The 19,408-nt window shown below is 34.4% G+C and overlaps 1 protein-coding gene across 2 annotated transcripts in view; it reads right to left on the bottom strand.

The window, feature by feature from the left end:
• The window catches only part of RANBP9 (RAN binding protein 9), a 75,446-nt gene that overhangs the window by 15,136 nt on the left and 40,902 nt on the right, over positions 1 to 19,408 (bottom strand). For both annotated transcript variants that reach the window (XM_008056818.2, XM_021711732.1), the window contains exons 4-9: positions 18,809 to 18,831; positions 10,485 to 10,669; positions 7,443 to 7,555; positions 6,032 to 6,140; positions 3,768 to 3,958; positions 2,510 to 2,654 (exon numbers count right to left, since the gene is read on the bottom strand). In XM_008056818.2, coding sequence (XP_008055009.1) covers positions 2,510 to 2,654; positions 3,768 to 3,958; positions 6,032 to 6,140; positions 7,443 to 7,555; positions 10,485 to 10,669; positions 18,809 to 18,831 — 766 coding nt within the window. The remainder of the gene's footprint in view (positions 1 to 2,509; positions 2,655 to 3,767; positions 3,959 to 6,031; positions 6,141 to 7,442; positions 7,556 to 10,484; positions 10,670 to 18,808; positions 18,832 to 19,408) is intronic.

Genomic DNA, 19,408 nt, shown 5'->3' with positions numbered 1-19,408 from the left:
CAGCAGGTCGAGGCTGCGGTGGCCGGGAGCGGCCACTGCACTCCAGTATGGGCGACAGAGTGAGACTCCAACTCAAAAAAAAAAAAGAAAAACCAAACCTTAATGTTTAATTAAATGAAAATATTTATCATCATAGCTTTCAGAAGTCTTAAAAAAATACTACTTTTTTTTAACAATTCAATTTAGTATTCGAGAGGCATTCATTCATTTAACATACATCTTTTAAGAGCCTTTGAGGTATAACTGATGTTAGGTGCTAAGGATTTTATGAAATAGCCTCTGTCCTCCGAGAGCAAATAGCCTGTGAAAAGCTAATATTATTATTATATTACAGAGTGATTTTGATTAGTACTATGATGAAAGTTAATCACAAGAAGCAAAAAAACATTTGGTGGAGATGTAAATCAAGGAAAATATCCTAGAAGAATTGACAATGAACTTGAGTCTTGTACCTTGGACAGAAATTATGTTGGAGGTGAGGGAGGGCAGGGAGAAAAACATTTCAGATGTTGGGAGGTATAATGGAAAAAGCATAAATTTGCAAGTCACATCTGGGAAACAGTCTCAGCACTGCAACTTACTAGCTACTAATTATTGACCATTAAAAAACAAAGTTGTTTACTCTTCTGATATCCAGCTCTGCATCTGTAAAACGGTTTACAGTTGGTACCATCTTTGTCTACTTCACAATATTGTTGTAAGGAAAGCCATTATCAACTATAACCGTTAGATTAAAGCCATGAAAAAGTTTCCTTGCTTTCCCTTCTGTACTACACACAAAGGAGGATGCTGTGTCATCAACCCCTTCAGTTATACTTGCTTCCCAGAACTCAGGTAATAACAGGTCTATTTAGCAACGTCCTGCTGTGGGGACAGTATTTAAGAGAAAACCCCACAAACTGACTGCAATCTTACCCACAAACAATGGCAGAACTCTCCATCAATGATAAAGTAATAATGTACTTTATTACAAAGTATGATTTAATATTAGAGACTTAACTTAAAATTTCCATATATATATTTTTGCCACAATATTTTAATTTTATATTTTCTATTATGTCTTCTCTGCTGTGAAATATGACCCTGATCGCCTCAGCAAAAAACAGTTATTTTTTCCGCTGTACTCCTATCACTTTTGTGGACCTCCATTGCAACTGGTATCAATCACACAACAACATCCCTTTCAGTACATTTGTCATGTGTGACAGATAACCCAGATATTTTGATTAATCTCCACATTGTCAAACACAGGTATTTTTCCATACACTTCTGCCTGCAGAATCATATTTCCATTAAGATTCCATGCTCAAAGTGACTTAGGTTCTCTCCTTTAATAAGAAAATGTTGTGGCCAGGCGCGGAAGCTCAAGCCTGTACTCCCAGCACTTTGGGAGGCGGAGGTGAGAGGACTGCCTGAGCCCAGGGGTTCGAGACCAGTCTGGGCAAAGTGGCGAGACTTCTCTGCAATAAATCAAAAACTTAACCAGGCGTGGTGGCACATGCCAGTGGTACCAGTTACTTAGAAGGCTGAGGCAGAAGGACTCACCTGAACCTAGCAGGTCGAGGCTGTGGTGGCCATAAGCATACCACTGCACTCCAGCCCAAGTGATAAAGTGAGACTTCAACTCCCAAAAAAAAAAAAAAAGAAAATGTTGCACTGGTGACCATTCCCAGAAAATGAAGTATGATCAACTGATTTGTGTTACAGACCAAACTAATATCAAACTGATTCAAATGCTGCATGATTTGGGCAGGCTGAATTCATAAGAACTTGCACTTGAACAGTAGTATTCAATTCAAATGATTTCACTTCTTGAACTCCTGGGTTTCATGAATATTAAACATGAGTATGCCAATGGTCAGAGTGTATCAAAAGAGACATATCTTCTCCCAAAGCTCTTCAAAGTCAGAAACCACACCTAGCAGATTGTTTGGTATCTAACAGGTCCTCAATACTATCTCCATGCTAATGTTTGCTAAATGACTTAACCATCTTGCTATACACAAGCTACTTAAAAACAGGCTTTCAGAAACGATTCTTTGTGAAGTTAGTTATTTTGAACTCAAAAAGCATTCCACATATTTATAACAAAAAAACTCACAGAGAAAAAAACATTAGCTGAAAACGTATCATATGTTAACATCAGAGGTTAAATATACTACTGTGTCTTCACTTGAAAACATAACAAATGGCATTTATGTGATCATCTGTAGAGCTCTGTAGTTGACAGGAAAACAATGCATAAAGCCCTGAATTTGTCCTTATAACCTTACTAGAGGTAAGAGAGTAGTAGAAGAAGAGGAAGGAACTAAGGAAAGGGCTCATGTGCATACCAGGATACTGAAAAGCTTTGGCAAACTGATTCACTACTCTTTTATTTGCTGGGGGCTTGGGAACTCTTAGACGCCCACTATGGGTCACATAATTCAAGTTCTTTCAAAATTATCACAATGATGAAAACTATAACTAGAATGCCTATGTTAATACAAAAGTCAGTAATATCACTTACCTGGTGAAGTTATTAACTTGCTGTAATCTGGACATATTTATACTGTTCAGTTCTGGTACATTCAAATTAGATGACTGGTGTTTACTATGGCAATATGATTGATGTGCTTTATTTGATATTACACCATTACTACAACTTTCAAAACCTGAAGAAAAAGATGCCACATGGAAATAAACACACATAAATTTAGTAATGAGGCTGTAAATAAATCTCCATATTTTGATCTTGTATTTAAAACTTCTAGAATGTAGGTGAGTCAATGGACTACTTAAAGAGCAAATAGATCATTTCTTTGAAAGGATATTAAGAATCTTTAATTGTGAGGCTGTAATTATTATCTCCTCTAGCATTTACTGAAGGCTTAACTCATATAATACTCATCATTCCCCATGAGATAATATTATCATTATCCCTATTTTACATATGAACACAAAGGCTCAGAATTTGTCCAAGCCTGAAGTGGCTAGATGATATTCAAGAGAAGTGGTGGCTAAGAAAATAGACATGAGAATCATCCTTGTTGTACAGGGCGGTATATTAATAAACTGAGAGGAAGTCATGCTGAAAGAGTACATACTGAAGAGATAAAGCAAAGGTGGTACTCTGAAAGGAAACATTTTCTGACTAGGTTTAGAATGTTAAGTACAGAGGATAACATTTTGGAAAAACCAGAATTAAAGAGACAGAGAAGACTGAGAAGGATAAGAAATAAATCTATAGAAGTGATGTCACAAAAGCCAAGAAAGGAGAGAATTTTAATTAAAAGAATACCAAAAGCCACAGAAAGTAAAACTGGTAAGCCAAAAAAAGAGTAGGAGAAAATGAACTAGGCAGAGTTGACTTTTGGAAGAACCTTGGTGAGGAAAGATCTGAGGGAAAGAGAGTCAGGCAGTCCAGCTAGCTTTGGTAACTGTTGGCATATCTAGCCAGATCACCTTTACATTTATATTTTATTAAAACATACAATTACCTTTACATTACTAAATATCAATGATGTAATTCTAAGGACACTAGCTGACCTTCATTTATGAGTATCTGCTAATAACTAATAATAGTAGCTAAGAAACAGTCATTCTTTAAGTTACTTCCTGGTACTGATAACATATGAATCTGAACCTACATGTTTTTATCCAGTACATCTTAAGATCAAGTATACACATTTGTAAAATAGCTACAAAGAAAATGTCCAATTTTTTTTAATGGTTCAAAATTTTAAAAGGGAAAAATCTAAAAATAATGTCATAAGATTGAATCTCACCAGAAAAATGTGTAGTATTTCCTTTTCCTGATGCTAAATTGTGGATATTCATTCCATGGCTGGGGCTCATACTCGGACTACTAAAAGGTCTAGGACTAACAGGATAACTGTCTTGAGACTTTGGACTTCGGCCTCCCAAACACCGTACTTCACTATCTGTACCATTCACCATTTCTATAAACTGACGTACTCTACAAGAGAAAAGAAACATTTACTTAGACACAATCTTCACATGGCCTTTTATTTATGATAGTAAAAAATTTCTGAAAATATTTGACAAATTTGTATTTTATCAGTAGGTTTTGCCTTAAAATAGTAAGCTAAAAATATTAAACATACTATCATATACTGTATTGCTTAGAATTTTTGATTTTCCAGAAAAATGAAAGTATAATGCAAAAATTCCCTTTAATCAAGATTTACTAAGAAAATGGAAATTTATCTGTAGCTACAGTAAACAAAATATGGGCCTCTTTTAACAAAAAATAATTTAACCAAAATAATATTTGCACTTGGTAGCAAATCAAATAGTGCCTCAGAATATGATTTTATGTATATGATACATGCAAAGCATAGCTTTGTCCCCACCCTTCCTCCAATTCCAGCCTCATTTAAACTTCTATTAGAAAGCAAAACAATTCTTTCATTTGACCTACAAAGAATTTCTGTTGCTTAAAGAGTTGAAATCTTAAGCTCAATAACATCTGATTTTTAAAATAATAAAGAGTCATAAAACCAATAAAAATGTCAAAGTAGTATGGCTATTACCAAAAAACCAGAAAATACGTATTGGCAAGGATGTGGGGAAACTGAAGCCCTTGTGTACATCAAATCATGGGAATATAAAATGTTGCAGTCACTGAGAAAAACAGCATGACAATTCTTCAAAAAATTAAATACAGAAAAACATATGATCCAGAAATTCCACTTCTAGGAATATTGCCACAAAAAAAAAAGATCAAAAGCAGAGACTCACATATTTGTACACCAATTTTTTTTTTTTTTTTTTTTTGAGTTGGAGTCTCACTCTGTCGCCCAGACTGGAGTGCAGTGGCCACTCCCGGCCACCGCAGCCTCAACCTGCTGGGCTCCGGCGATCCTTCTGCCTCAGCCTTCCAACTAGCTGGAACTTCAGGCACGTGCTACACACCTGGCTAATTTTTTGATTTATTGTAGAGTTGAGGTCTCACCAAGTTGCCCAGGCGAGTCTTGAACCCGCGGGCTCAGGCAATCCACTCACCTCAGCCTCCCAAAGCGCGGGATTACAGGCTGAGCCACCGAGCCCAGCTTACACCTATGTTTATAAGCAAAATTAGTCATGATATTCAAGAGGCAGAAACAACCTAAGTGTCCATCAGTGGATAAACAAAATGTGGTATGTCCATAGTATTCAGCCTTTAAAAGGAAGGAAATTCTGATACATGCTACAACAAGGATGAATCATGAGGACATTATACTAACTAAAAAAAGTCAAAGAACAAATATTGTACGATTCTACCTATATGAGGTACCTACAGTGGTCAAATTCACATAGGTAGAAAGTAAAATGGTGGCTGCTAGAGGCTGAGGAAAGGAAGAAAAGGGGAGTTAGTGTTTAATAGATACAGAGTTTCAGTTTGGAAAGTTGAAAAGTTCTGGAGATGAATGGTGGTGATGGTTGCCCAACAATGTGAATATACTTAAGATTACAGAGCTGTACATTTTAAAAAATAATTAAAATGGCAAATTCTATACCTATTTTACCACAATTTTAAAAAATGTCAAGATGACTTAATGTAAAGTACTTTTCAGAAGGAAAAATAGACACCCATCTTATAAATAAAATTTTCACTTTTTTTTTTTTTTTTGAGTTGATGTCATACTATCACCCAGGGTGGAGTGCAGTGGCATAATCAAGGCTCAATGAAACCTCAAACTCTTGGGTTCAAGCAGTTCTCCTGACTCAACCTCCTGAGTAGCTGAGACTAAAGGTGTGCACCACCACACCCAGCTAATTTTTTTACTTTTTGCCTAGGTTGGAGATTTTCACATTTTTAAACATAGAGATAAAATGATAAAAGAGCAAACACATAGCAAAAATGCCATCTGATTATAGTTCTTAACACAAAATTATTCTTTATAACTTGTTACCTAAATGTGCTACATTAAAAAATTACATGTAAATATTTGAAAAAAAAGTAAAAAATAAAATTATGAAAATAATTTTTAGTATATAACATACATAACAAATACAACATTTTATTCATTTTATTAAACCAACTCACTTTAATGTGAAAAGGAGATTAGGATTTCTTTCAAGTAAACTTGGGTATAACTGTTGTGTTGTTTCAATGGCTTCTCCCATTCTTCCCGCTAACACCAATTTCTGAATTCCTATTTGGTAAAAGAAACCAAAAGATTAACTTTTACAAAAGTATAAACTTACTAGATCTTCAGAACAAAAGGGGAGTTAGTGAAAAACATCTTTAAATAAATTATGATTAACTTCTATTTCTTTTCCTAACATCCTAGTCTCCATTAGGCAATGCAGAAAAAATTTCAGACATATTAAAAAATTAAAAAAACAAGTACCTTCACAAACTATTTTTTTTTAAAAATCACAAACTAAACATAAATCATCTATGAGACAAAACTGAAGTTTTAAACCCCAAGATTTAAAAAACTATGTTTTAAAGAGGTACTATTAAAGTATCTTCGCAAATATGATGACTTTTTGAATGCTAGCCTTTGAGTAAGATCTGAGTTTAATAGACACTCATTGAGTATTCACTGTAGGTATTAAGACATTTGTTAAATCAGATGACGAAAATACAAAATGAGTAAGCAATCATCTTTGTTCAACAGAGATTAAAACAGTGAGACGGCAAGCATATGACTGATTAACTACAACACAATGCAATCAGTGGTATTGTAACTGCAACCTATAAAAAAGTTGTTTTTGGACACTGCTGGGGAGGGAAGAGGGGGCACGTAATGGAAAAAAGGGTTCCTGATCTCAAACCATGTGAAGTGGGGACCAAAGGGAGACCCAAACTTTACCTGTATTATGACCACCTATCTACCAAATCCTGAATTGTACCCCACATCTTTTTTTAAAAAAGGTTTTCATCAATTGATTTGACCTGTTTTGTTTTCATCCACATACTCTCAAGTCAAGGACAGCACCAACTTTAGGATGGTTAACTGTGGACCAGTTATCATGCTCACTTGTCACTGTTGGCCACACAGGACAGCACTTAGGACCTAAACAATAAATACTTATGGATCAATACTATCTTAAATTTAGATAGCAATTTAAATTCCAAAGTATTTCAATTTCTTTCACATTATCTCTACCAGCTAATCAGGACTACTTTACTATTTTTAAGAAAACCTTTTTATTGGATGTTTGTTTCCTGAAACCTCAAGAAAATATTTCTTATTTTAAGAAAAAGTGGTAAAGATCACAAAAATTTCTCCAAAATCTCTCTCTATGTTTAGAACTCTGACGTAAATCCTATGTGGCTTTATAAACCTTATCTTCAAAAACATCAGTGAAAAGAAATTTCACAGGCAACTGGTTTAAATTAATATATTTGAAATTTTTTTAAATTAAAAAATAAAATTTCTAAAAAGTAAAGAAACCAAACCTATAATCTGAAAACAAATGTTAGCCATGCACCACAGTGTCCTTACTTTGTCTATTCTTAATGGAAGCTAATTCTTCTAGAACGGTCTGGTCTGTAGATCTGGCAAAGGCCTCTGCTGTGGCACAGTAACCATGGTGGACTAAATAAGATGAAACCATTCTTAAAATAAAAAGAAGAAACATACATCTTTTAGTCAAGAGAATACATGCTTCAAACTACAATTTATATAAACAAGGTCTACTCTGGTGTTACAAAACAAACCTATTTCCTTGAAACAAGAAGGCTTTAAGAATCTCAGTTTTAAAATAAGTTAAAAAAATCATTTTGTTCTATTCATGTAATATTTCCAAAAAGGTAATTGCAATGATATGTTGAGACTATTCTGCCTAAAATAAATATTACTTGAGAATCAAGGACATTAAGTGATCCTTTTCTTTGATTCTTAGATCTCCATTACCCTTACATCCCTTCCTATTTTCCATCCTATTAATCATCATTTCTATTTTACTTTTATCATATGACTTATCCCAGTAATATGTTAGCATTTTATAAAATAACCAAGTTTTAAATAACAGATTAACTCTTGGTTCTCCAGAGTTCAACTACTTTCTTTACCTACCTGCCAATAAATGAGAGGGGATCACAAAGTACATCCAGAAAAAATACTAAGGTGAACCCAGTGAGAAAATCTTCCAAAACAAAGTCTATGTAGGTACTACTAATAAAGGAAGAATCAGCCTTCTAAACTAAATCAGTTGCTAAAGTTTGAAGATTTCTCAAATATGACTTGCATGTAAGTGACAGACTTTCAAGAGAACAAGTTTTTTTTTTAAAGCCACCAAGTGGTCAAAATATATACTTACATCTACTCATAAAATGTAGTTAGAAAAACCGGTAATCCAACAATATTAACCCAAATATCAATATCTCCAAACACTCAATTCTTAAATCTGCCTCCCATCTGACACTACCAAGGACCAATTAAAAAATGATGGGAAGCAGTGATTCACCGGGAGAAGGTCTAAGCGCAAGTGGGGAGGAAAAGGGGGAAAAACATCTAAGAAACAGTTTTTCATCTTATTTGATCCAAGTGTTCAAATTAATTTAAGAGGATCTTTTAGAATGGACTTCCTAGGAGGTCAGGGTGAATATCAATTTTGTAAAGAATGAGGTAGAAGGATCATGGCTACAGGATTAAGATAAATGTTACTTCTTCTACTATCTTGCCATGATGTTCAGTAGCAACTATTTTTAGAGCATTACAAGAATGAGGCCCCAGGGGAACAACCATTCTAGCTTCAACCCATGGTGACTATCTGAGTCAGGGTTGTCTATTCTTTCAACTGTGCTAGACAAAGAAACTAGTGTCCAAGCTCTGCAACATAGATGGGAACAGCTCTATGGAGGAAGCATGCTTTCATAGTCATCATCATGTCTCCCAATCAAATCTCCTCAACAAAATACCCAAATAACTTTATTAGATTTTTAAAGTTAAGAATGTTCAAAGCAACTATTAAGGAAATTTAAAATAAAAATGTGTTGGTTGGAAGAATGGTATCTGAAAATCTCTGCCATTTTCTTGGCCTGGATTGTAACAGTGAGGATGACTTTTTAAATATAATGGTATTTACTTAATTTTTAAATCTATACTATTATAAGCTTTGAGAGCTACTATTTAGTACTAATGACATCCATGTGCCATGTCCAGTCTTTTAGCAAAGGTAGAGTCTAAAAAGGCTGTCACAGGAATTATACTTTTCTGCTAACTTCCATAATAAAATTCTACTTTAAAAAACTCCCTAAGAAAACAAGTTGAAAATCTTTGACAAAGAAGGGACTGAGATAATTTCATTTTACGGTACTTTTAATTTGACACCATTTTCTTCTCTGCTGCTGACCATACTCCATCATTGTTATGAATGAATCCTAAGTATTTACGTTGCACTTAGGAATCCTAACTTCACATTCACTGCTCTTTGGTCTTCATTCCCTTTATCTTTTCTTACATATCTAATTATGCCATATGCAAAGTAAGTAGCATTAAAATTAATCAAGAATAAATATTTTTTAAAAATCTCTTAAGCTGGAGGCTTTTGGTCATATTTTCCTATTTAAAATAGGGACAATTACAATCTCTATGAACCTAAATGCTAAATAATAACTATTTAGCTAAAAAAGGATCTAGTAACCAAAAATAGCTGATACTATCCTTAGAATAACCCAAACACTGGAAAAATTTAGCCAAATCCTGAAATGCAAAGTATACAAGTCTGTATTCTAAAACATTTTGATGCTTACTATCACCCAGCAACAACTCTTTTTACCCAGCAATTCCTGAACTACTACTAAATGACACAACCAAGTTTATGTCCAAAAACCACAGATCCCGATTATAAAATCTAGATTATGTCTCCAAACTTATCTTTTGCATAAACATTATTAAAAATTGAATTATATAACCTATAGAAATCAGTAATCCTGTTACTAAAATGAGCAACTGAATAGCCTAGGTGACTTAACATCAATTTACTTCCACCATTAAATTAGTTTAATCTAGCTGGGCTTGGTGGCTCAGCCTGTAATCCCGCGCCTTTGGAAGGCTGAGGTGAGTGGATTGCCTGAGCCCGTGGGTTCGAGACCCGCCTGGGCAGCAAGACCTCATCTCTACAATAAATCAAAAAATCAGCCGGGTGTGGTAGCGCACGCCTGTAATTCTGGCTACTTGGAAGGCTGAGGCAGAAGGATCACCAGAGCCCAGCAGGTCAAGGCTGTGGTGGCCGGGAGTGGCCACTGCATTCCAGTCTGGGCGACAGAGTGAGACTCCAACTCAAAAAAAAAAAAAAAAATTTAATTTAAACTGAAATACAATTCTGTATATTCATCATTAAATCAAACACTTTTTTTTGGTTGTTGTTTAAATTGGGAGAATAAGTTATATTTTGTTGAGAGATTAGAATACGAACAATAATACAATAAAGATAGAATATAAATTAGTAGACTAAAAAGCTTCCATGATTACCAAAAGAACAAATGTCTTATTAAAAAGTAGATTTGTGAATAATGTCAATTCAAATTTCTTCACTCTTACTTTTGTATCATGGTCTGCCATTCTCCTTCTCGATCACCAATTGGGAATCTGTCTATCTGCGCCTGTATTTTGGTTCTCCACTCTCGCATATAGTCTTCTATATCAAACACAAAAGGATGTTGCCCAAAATTTGCATCGACGACTTCTCCTGGTGTCTGAAGACCCACAGTAGGATACAAATTTGGCTGCAAAACAACATACTTCATTAAGCTTTTATCCATTTTATGTTTAAAACTTATTCTTTTAATGCTATCTTTGAAAGAAAATAACTATAAATTTACTTCATGATATTTTAAACCCCACTCAAAATATTAGTAGAGAATGACTAAAACAAATGATCTAAAATACATTATATGATAGATGAAAAAATATCACTTCCTGTAACTTAATCATGAAGAATAACAAAGTAACCTAAGATACCTATTTATTCAGTGCCACACTATATTGTACCACATGGCACTATACTACTAATGTATAAAAATACAATTCTTGCTCTAAGAATATGCCATACAGTAGTGACAGAGATTCAAATATGACATAACTCAGGATTACCCCTGATTTTATATAAGATACATTTCTATAATCTGTATATTAAAGCTAGTTGCCAAAAAAAAGTACAATTCTAGCCAGGTATGTACGATTTTCATTTACCTGTACATTTGGGATGCCTGCCTTTATGAAAGGAAGGTGATAAGAACTTAGCTATAAGCATAACACAGTGCCTTCAAGGGTGGGGGATTCTCTATATAAAAATAAAAACTCAAATGTACCTATTTCAAGGAAGGAAAAGGATGAATCAGAAATGTATTCAGATATATTCTAGGATTTCAAGGTTAATCAAATGAAAAGGTGGCAGCTGCAAGTATACAAAATATACAGGAGTCCTTCTTTTGACTCTATCACTAATTGGTTGTTACTTTTAAAGGGAGAAGGAGTTTCTGAGTATCTACTAAATGCCAGAGTTCAATCGCAATAATCCTGTGAGGTAACTTATTATTTACAATACAAAGAGAGAAATCCAGAATTAGAAGTTAAATAATTTGCTCCAGGTCATTCTGCTAACAAGTGGCAGAGATGGAATTAGAACACAGGTTTGTCTGATACCAAATCCAAGAACAATTTTTCTTCTTGTAACTCCAAATCCTACCACAACTTTGTTCCCTGTATGTATGCCTTCTTTCTCTGCTTTAATAGTTATCACAAGTATTTCGGTACAAAATAAGATAATGATTAGAGGGGATAATTTGCATTCAAGTTTAAGACATTAAAAAAAAGTCACAGCAAAAAGCTAATAGGATGTATTTAAAGACAACTATTCAACCAGGTAAGACAAATCAGAAACAAAACAAATACTATGTCAAAATACCAAGAAATATAATAAAGTATCAATGGATCATGGAAATAAATGCTTAAAGCAAATGTACTGATTCCTAATAATCAACACGGCTAACAACTTTATAGAATTTTAAGCTAAAAACAGGTCTGATATATAGTACAGTCATCTTATTTCACCAGTGAGAAAACTGAAACCTAAAGACTTTAAGGGCACAATCCAAAAGCATACAGCTTGTCACTAGCACTACATAAAAGAAAAAAACTCACGCCTTGCTACTTCTGGCACAGTATTTTTTGCAGTAAAACCCATCACAGAATTATGAGCTACTTTAAGACAAAGGCATATAAAGACCAAAGACAATAAATAAATCAGTACAGTAAAAGGCAATTCTGTTCATTAAGCAGAGTTTATAATTCTGATATTCAATGTTGTTCAAATAAAGGTGCTTTAAAAATGATTTCCTAATCTAAACTTTATTACAAATTCAGAAAAATAATTTTATCGACACTATCAAAGACAATGAACATTCATAAATTATCTGATAAAACTGTTTCATAAAAGCTTAAAATTTTCCTATGACAAAACATGCCACAAATGGCAAAAGACAAATGGACTTTCTAGATAAAAATCTGCCAAACTAATATAAAAAAAAAGTCAGCATTCCAAATACAGAAAATATTCTCACAATACAAGAATTTGAAAATCAGTTCAAATTCTTTAAAATGGCGACAACTGTAGACAATTTGCAGAAGAAACACAAAATGACAACATTTGAAGAGATACTGAACTGCACTCAGTTTTTTACAGTGCAAATTAAAATATGATTTTTTTTTGCACATCTGATTAAGATTTAAAAGACTGAGACTACTCAATATTGAGGAAGATTGGGAAAATAAACCCTTCTCATCCACTGTATACAGAAATGTAAGCTGACATAACCTTTTAAGGAAGAAATGAGAGAAAGTCTATGAAAATTGACAGAGTAATTCCATTTATGAGTTTAATCCTATAGGAAAAACAAGCATGTGCAAAAACATATGTCCTGCAGCATTATTGTAATAGCAAAAAAATTTTTAAATGGCCACAACAGATAGGTGATGTTATACCATATTCACCAAATCTCAGATTCCAATAATAAGATATAGTATTATTTTATGTCTAAGAAAAAAATACTGCAAATTAAACTCGGGCAAGCCACTGATTCTAAAATGCATTACCATTTTAAAAATATTAAAATTTGAAAAAAATATAAATTTTAGAATTGATGAACTGCAGCAGCACATTCATACACTAAGATATTGTAAAGCAGGCAAAAAAAAAAACCCCAGAATTTAAAAATGAATGTATGAACCGACCGTGCTGTCCATCAAGAGGACTGGATTTTAAAAATGTGGTATATATGCACGATGGAATATTACACAGCCACTAAGAAGCACAAAATTATGAACTTTGCAGCAACTTGGATGAACTTAGAGTCTATAATACTGTGTTATCTGTCACAGAAACAAAGAACTGAGTATCACATGTTCTCACTCATAAGTGGACCTTGAACAACCATCGTAATACTATAAGAAAGGAATTAGCAGAAGTGGGAAACTGCCAGGTTGGGGCATACTTCATCAACAAGTGTACCTGCATAACGAACATTTGCATCTTTAACCCTGAATTGTACCTCACATACTTAACAATTTTTTTAAATGAGCGTACAAAACCAGAGAGATATCTTATACACATTAGTACATGAAGAGAGCAAGCTAGAGAATCTTGTACATAGTATGACTCCATCTTTTATATAAGCATTTAAATAACAGACATACTGGCTTATGTGTGTTTAGAAAGAGCATACATTAAAGTTAAAGCAGCCATCGTAGCTGAAGACACTGGGATTATGAATAACTTCTCTTTTGTATATTTCTGTATTTATAAATATTTTTCTCATTTAAATATATAACACTGTATATTATTTCTGTAATTAGAAATAGATTTAAACAAAACTTGAAGAAATATTAAGCCAGTTTTGGCTCACTGGAAAGGAACTATAATTTTTATACCATTTACTCAACCTTAAAACTAGAGAATTTGGGAGATGATGATTAAGGACACAGTCCCTAACTTGCTGGATTACAGATTTTAAAAAAACAATAGCCTTTTAAAGTGTACAATTTAATGGTTTTTCATATATTCAAAGAACTGTGCAACTATTATGATTATCTAATTTTACAACCATCTCACCACTCCAAAAAGAAACCCAGTACCCATTCACAGTTACCCTCCTATTCCCCCAATCTTTTAACCCCTAGCTACTTTCTGACTCTATGGATTTGTCTTCTCTTAACATTTTGTACAAAGTATACAGTATGTGACCTTTTGTGACTACCTTCTTTCATTTAGCATGTTTTTAAAATGATATCCATGTGGCAGCATGCATCTTGATTACAGGTTTATGTGAAATAATGTTTTCCAGGAAAATGTTTCTAAGTTTTAAAAAATTACTCTTTCCTTATGTAGAATTAGAAGAATAGTTTAATAGGAAAACATCTTTTTTCTATTAACTTGTGAAAGATAAAATATTCTTATCTAGAAATTGTTCAAAAGCTAAAGGAACACGATATAAATTTATTTTCTCAAACAGCATGGCTTTGTTTTACAGGTATATTTAAAAGATTTCCTCTAATGAAAATAAAAGCAAATAATGTATCCAGTCAATGTCCAGAACTGGAAAGCAGCACCATTTTCAATAATATGTAGTTTATAGTTAGGCATTTCTCAAACTGGTGAGGTGAGCTGGGGAAGAAAGAGTATTTTGAAAAAGATCTAAAGTTATCAGAGTTGTTTAAACACCCTATATTCTATAACAGGTGCAAAACAGTCTAGGTAAATGGTTTTTCTGCAAACACACTCTCTCCCAAGTACAACTTGTAATGTTATAACTAATGAGAGACCACAGGTACAGAACAAATAAACACTTCCTTGGTGCTTCCTTTCAGAGAAAGACTAACTTTTTCCTTCTTCAAGTAAAAAAGTGACATGCAGTAAGTGGAAGACTCAGAAGATTTACAGTATTAAAAATGAAAAACTCTTAGCAACACTACATTAAAAGAAAACTTATAACCACTATCCTACTTACTGCTGCAACAAAGTTGCATATCATTATTGGTTAACTCTAGATGAGGGGGAAAAAACCTAACAGGTGATTCAAAAGTGGACAGAAAATAATTAGAAGGTCAACATGTCTACAACTAACAAAGCCTTTCCCAAATGATTACCACTCTAGCTACCAACAAGAAACAAAATCTACAAAAACAAAAGCTCACCTTGACACGTTAGTTTTACATGCCTAGTGCCACAAAGAGAAAAAACAGTCATTTAAGGACTCTGAACTAGCTCCAAACAAAATCGTTCTCACCAGAGCCTCTTAACAGTTAAGGATGTCAGCCCAGCTACCATAATCTGCACTACACACTCACTGCCCAGCATGTCCCCACGATGCTCTTTTCAAAAGACCATCCCTTCACTCACTTGCTTACCTCTTTTGTAAAAAAAAAAAAAAATTTTTTTTAAATCAACTTTTGTGCTTGCTAGTGAATTTATTTGCATTAGCAAACAAATATACTGCTAAATATTCTCATTTAAATTTTTTCCAGCCGGGCTCGGTGGCTCAGCCTGTAATCCCACGCTTTGGGTGGCTGAGGTGAGTGGATTGCCTGAGCCCACGGGTTTGAGACCCGCCTGGGCAACTTGGCGAGACCTCATCTCTACAATAAATCAAAAAATTAGCTGGGCGTGGTAGCACGCGCCTGTAGTTCTAGCTACTTGGAAGGTTGAGGCGGAAGGATCGCTGGAGCCCAACAGGTTGAGGCTGCAGTGGCCAAGAGCGGCCACTGCACTCCAGTCTGGGCAACAGAGTGAGACTCCAACTCAAAAAAAAAAAAAAAATTTTCCTACTGCCCCTACTTCCATCACCAGCTACCACTCTATTTCTTTACTCCCCACAGTGGCCAAAGTCCTCCACAGTTGTCCACAGTCTATAATTCTCCACTTCCTATTCTCTCTTGAATTCATTCTAATTAGGATTTCTCCATCACTCTGCTGAAATGATTTTGTCCAGGTCACCAATGATCTCTACTCTGCTAAGTACAATGGTCAGTTCCCTGTCCTTATTATACATGATGTATCACTGGCCTTTGATCCGTCCCTCCTTGATGTTATTTCTTCATTTAGCTTTTGGGAATCCAATTCTTGATCTCACTGATTGCCCCTTCTCTATTTCCCATGACTGGTTTCTCCTTTTTCGCAAATTTAGCACGCCCAAGAACTCAGTCTTTGGTCCAATTCTCTTCTCTGCCTACACACACTCCCATGTTGATTTCAACCAGCCTCATGACTTTAAATAACACCTAAATGCCAAAGCTCCTAAATTTTCATCTCCAGCACAGATCATTTCTCTTGACTTCCAGGCTTGTATATTTAACTGTGTCCCTGACAACTCTTAATTTATACAAAACTGAATTTCTGATCTTCCCTTAAAACTTTTTTCACCTATATACCGCCTTCTCCATATGAATAAGTGCCATATTCATTCTTTCAGTTTCTCAGGTTAGAAATCTTGCTGTCAGATTCTTTCTCATATTTTTATACTCAATCCATTAGCAAATTCTCTTAGGTCTCAGTTGGATTTTTTTTTTTAAAGAATACTATTTTACTTATTTAATTCATCTAGAACTTACTTTGCTATAAAACCTGATAAACCCCTAACACTGTATTAAAAAAAAAAAAAAATCACTCCATCACTGTTTACTAAATAATGCTTTTTGGTGAGCAGTTTTGATCTGCAGAGTCCAAAGGTTTCTTGGCTAAAATTATCTTCTATTATAATTTAAATTCCTGGGGTTTTCCCCAGGGTTTTCCAAAGGGATATCAATTATCTACAGATTTGGTGTCCATCCTCCACCTCTGAGTTTTCCAACATCTCCCTTTAAACATCTCTGAAAACTAAAATGCATTGGATAATCAGTGGCACCTAAGCATTGGTGAGGCAGCTATCATGACAAAGCGATCATTGTCTGCACAGGTGTGAATTGTTAAAGAATTGACCTCACTGAAAAATGCTGGAGCCTAATTGTTTTTCCTGGTAAAACAGCAGGGTAATTGCAACCTATAAGACATTTGAGTTAATAAGTCACTTAAGACCAACTGAAAAAGGAGTATCAAGAGTCCTGATTGCTGTCAGAAAAACTTAGGTTAATATTACAAAAGTGACAGTATCAACATGTGTACAATATGATCAGCAGTTTGGAGGAGAATCCAAGAGACATAATGGAGAACTCTTAAGAAATGTTCTTGATGACAGAGTAGAAAATAATGGATATCAATTCTTAAAAAAATTATTTAAAAGGTTGAACTGAACATGAAGAAGGTTTGGGAATACTGTAATCAACTTATATTGCTTATCCCCTCCTTTTTAGGTATGTAACAAGAGATACAGATTAGAAATCTAAGTTTAATTAATCCTAAGAGATCACTCAATGAGTATAAATTAAAATTATAAGTGATAAGGAAGCACTGTGTCATAGATTGTACGTTCCCCTGGGTGTCACATGTGATGCAGAGTACAATTGATAGTGTCCTAGGTTTGGTAAATAAGAGACCTAGAATCCAACAATGAAGTCACCATGATCCTTCACTTGAACTTTTTCAATAATCTCCTCACAGGTCTCCTCAATCCCACCCTTACTCCCCACACAGTCTATTTTTCAACCCAGCAGTCAGAGTGATTTTGTAAAAACTGAAGTCATATCATAACAGCTAAAATGCTGCAGTGTTGTTGCATTTAACTCAGAGTAAATGCCCAAACCCTTCCAGTGGCCTGTGAGACCTAGATGACCGTAGCCCTAGCTCACCCCTCCCCCACCATCATCTCTGATCATCTCCTACTACTTATGCACAACCTTCCTGACTTGTCTCTACCATACTTCAAGTTTTTTTAAAAAAAATTTTTATATTTTATCTTAAGAGTTCTGGGGTGCATGTAAATTGTGTGCTACATAAGAAAATTGTGTGTAGTAAGGTTTGGACTTCTAGTGAGACCTCTCTGCCCCCAGTAGTGGATATGGTACCCGATGGATGGTTGTGTACCCCTTATGACCCCTCCCTGCCTCTCCCAGTTAGCAGTGCCCAGCATTAGTTGTTCTCGCCTTTGTACTGATGCCCAATGTTTAGGGCCTGCTTATATATACTCATGCTATTTGCCAAACAAGCCATATGTGCCCCTGTCTGGGCACCTTTTCCCTAGCTTCCTTCTGCCTGAAACACTCTTGTTCTACATAATCATGTGGACAACTACCTCATTCATTCAAAAGTCTTTGCTTAAGTCTCAGCTTGAGCAAAAAGGAGCAATTTGCACAACCCTGTGTACTGCTACCTTTAGTACTCTCATATTCAATTTTTTTCTCTTTCTTTCCAAAGTACCAAACACCTTTCATTGTATGCTATAATACAATTTATGTTTCATGTATTGCTTCTTCTCTAACTTCCCCAGCTTGAATACTGTAAATGCTAAGCAGGCAGAGACCTTAGCCTTTTACTGCCTGCTTTGTTGAATGATACACTCCAAGCACTGACCCACCTTACAGTTGGCCTCCGTATGGCTTCAATGAATAAATGATTAGAACTGCTGTACTGCTCTGTGCTAAAAAGTCCAAAGATACCAAAGAAACACATTTCAGATAAATGAATAATGACATTAAAAAGTATATTTTAAGTAGTCAATTTTGATTTATTTTCCCTGTGCAATGACTCCAATGCTATTTGGAAGCTTAATTTCTGAAGGTCCATACCCAGGGTGGCTAGAGAAAGGATCTCTGTTCTATGCACAACATATAAACTTAACAAACATCAATAAAATTGTATTCTAAACATGTTTAGTACAGTTTCTTTACATTTCCTTTAATTAAAAATGCAAAATTGCTCTTAAAAAATTATGTCTTACCGGTAGGTCAGTGAAAGCAATACCTAAAAAGAAAAAAAAAATGGCATTAGAAGCTTTTTAAGCTATAGTGACAAACTGAATTTCTAACTAAAAAGGAGGATACGAATGGCAAAGAAAGAAACGAAAAAATGTTAAAGTCTAAATATAAAATAACAGAACTAAATTTTTTAGCAGTAACACTAACATATATGTCTGAGTCAACGCTGACCCTTTTCAATGTCACCAGCCTTGTTAGTCAAAATTTTATTTCTGGGATGCTGCCATTGTCTCCAGGATTTTTGAAATGGTTTTAAATATACATCTTCAGAGCTATATTAGGAATCACATAAGAAAACTGGCTGCAAAACAGTCACATTTAATTTTTTTACCCCTAGTTGCATTATCCAGTCCAATCAATTATCTTCTTTATCTAGATTTAGTTTTTAAACAACTTTGGATAGAATGAAAAGAAGAGTTTTTCTGTTATAAGAGGTAGTTTTATTTTTTAAAATATGTTTCTTATGAAAGTACATTCTTAAATAGCTTTTGACAACTCTGGGAGAAAAAAGTCAATTTTTTCCTTCAAAGGATTATGATGGAAATTTCTCATGAATACCTTTG

This window comes from Carlito syrichta, unplaced genomic scaffold (genome assembly GCF_000164805.1).
Source record: "Carlito syrichta isolate Samal-C Ts95f unplaced genomic scaffold, Tarsius_syrichta-2.0.1 Scaffold302538, whole genome shotgun sequence".
Lineage (NCBI taxonomy): Eukaryota > Metazoa > Chordata > Mammalia > Primates > Tarsiidae > Carlito > Carlito syrichta.
This window is presented reverse-complemented; position numbering and strand designations above follow the sequence as displayed.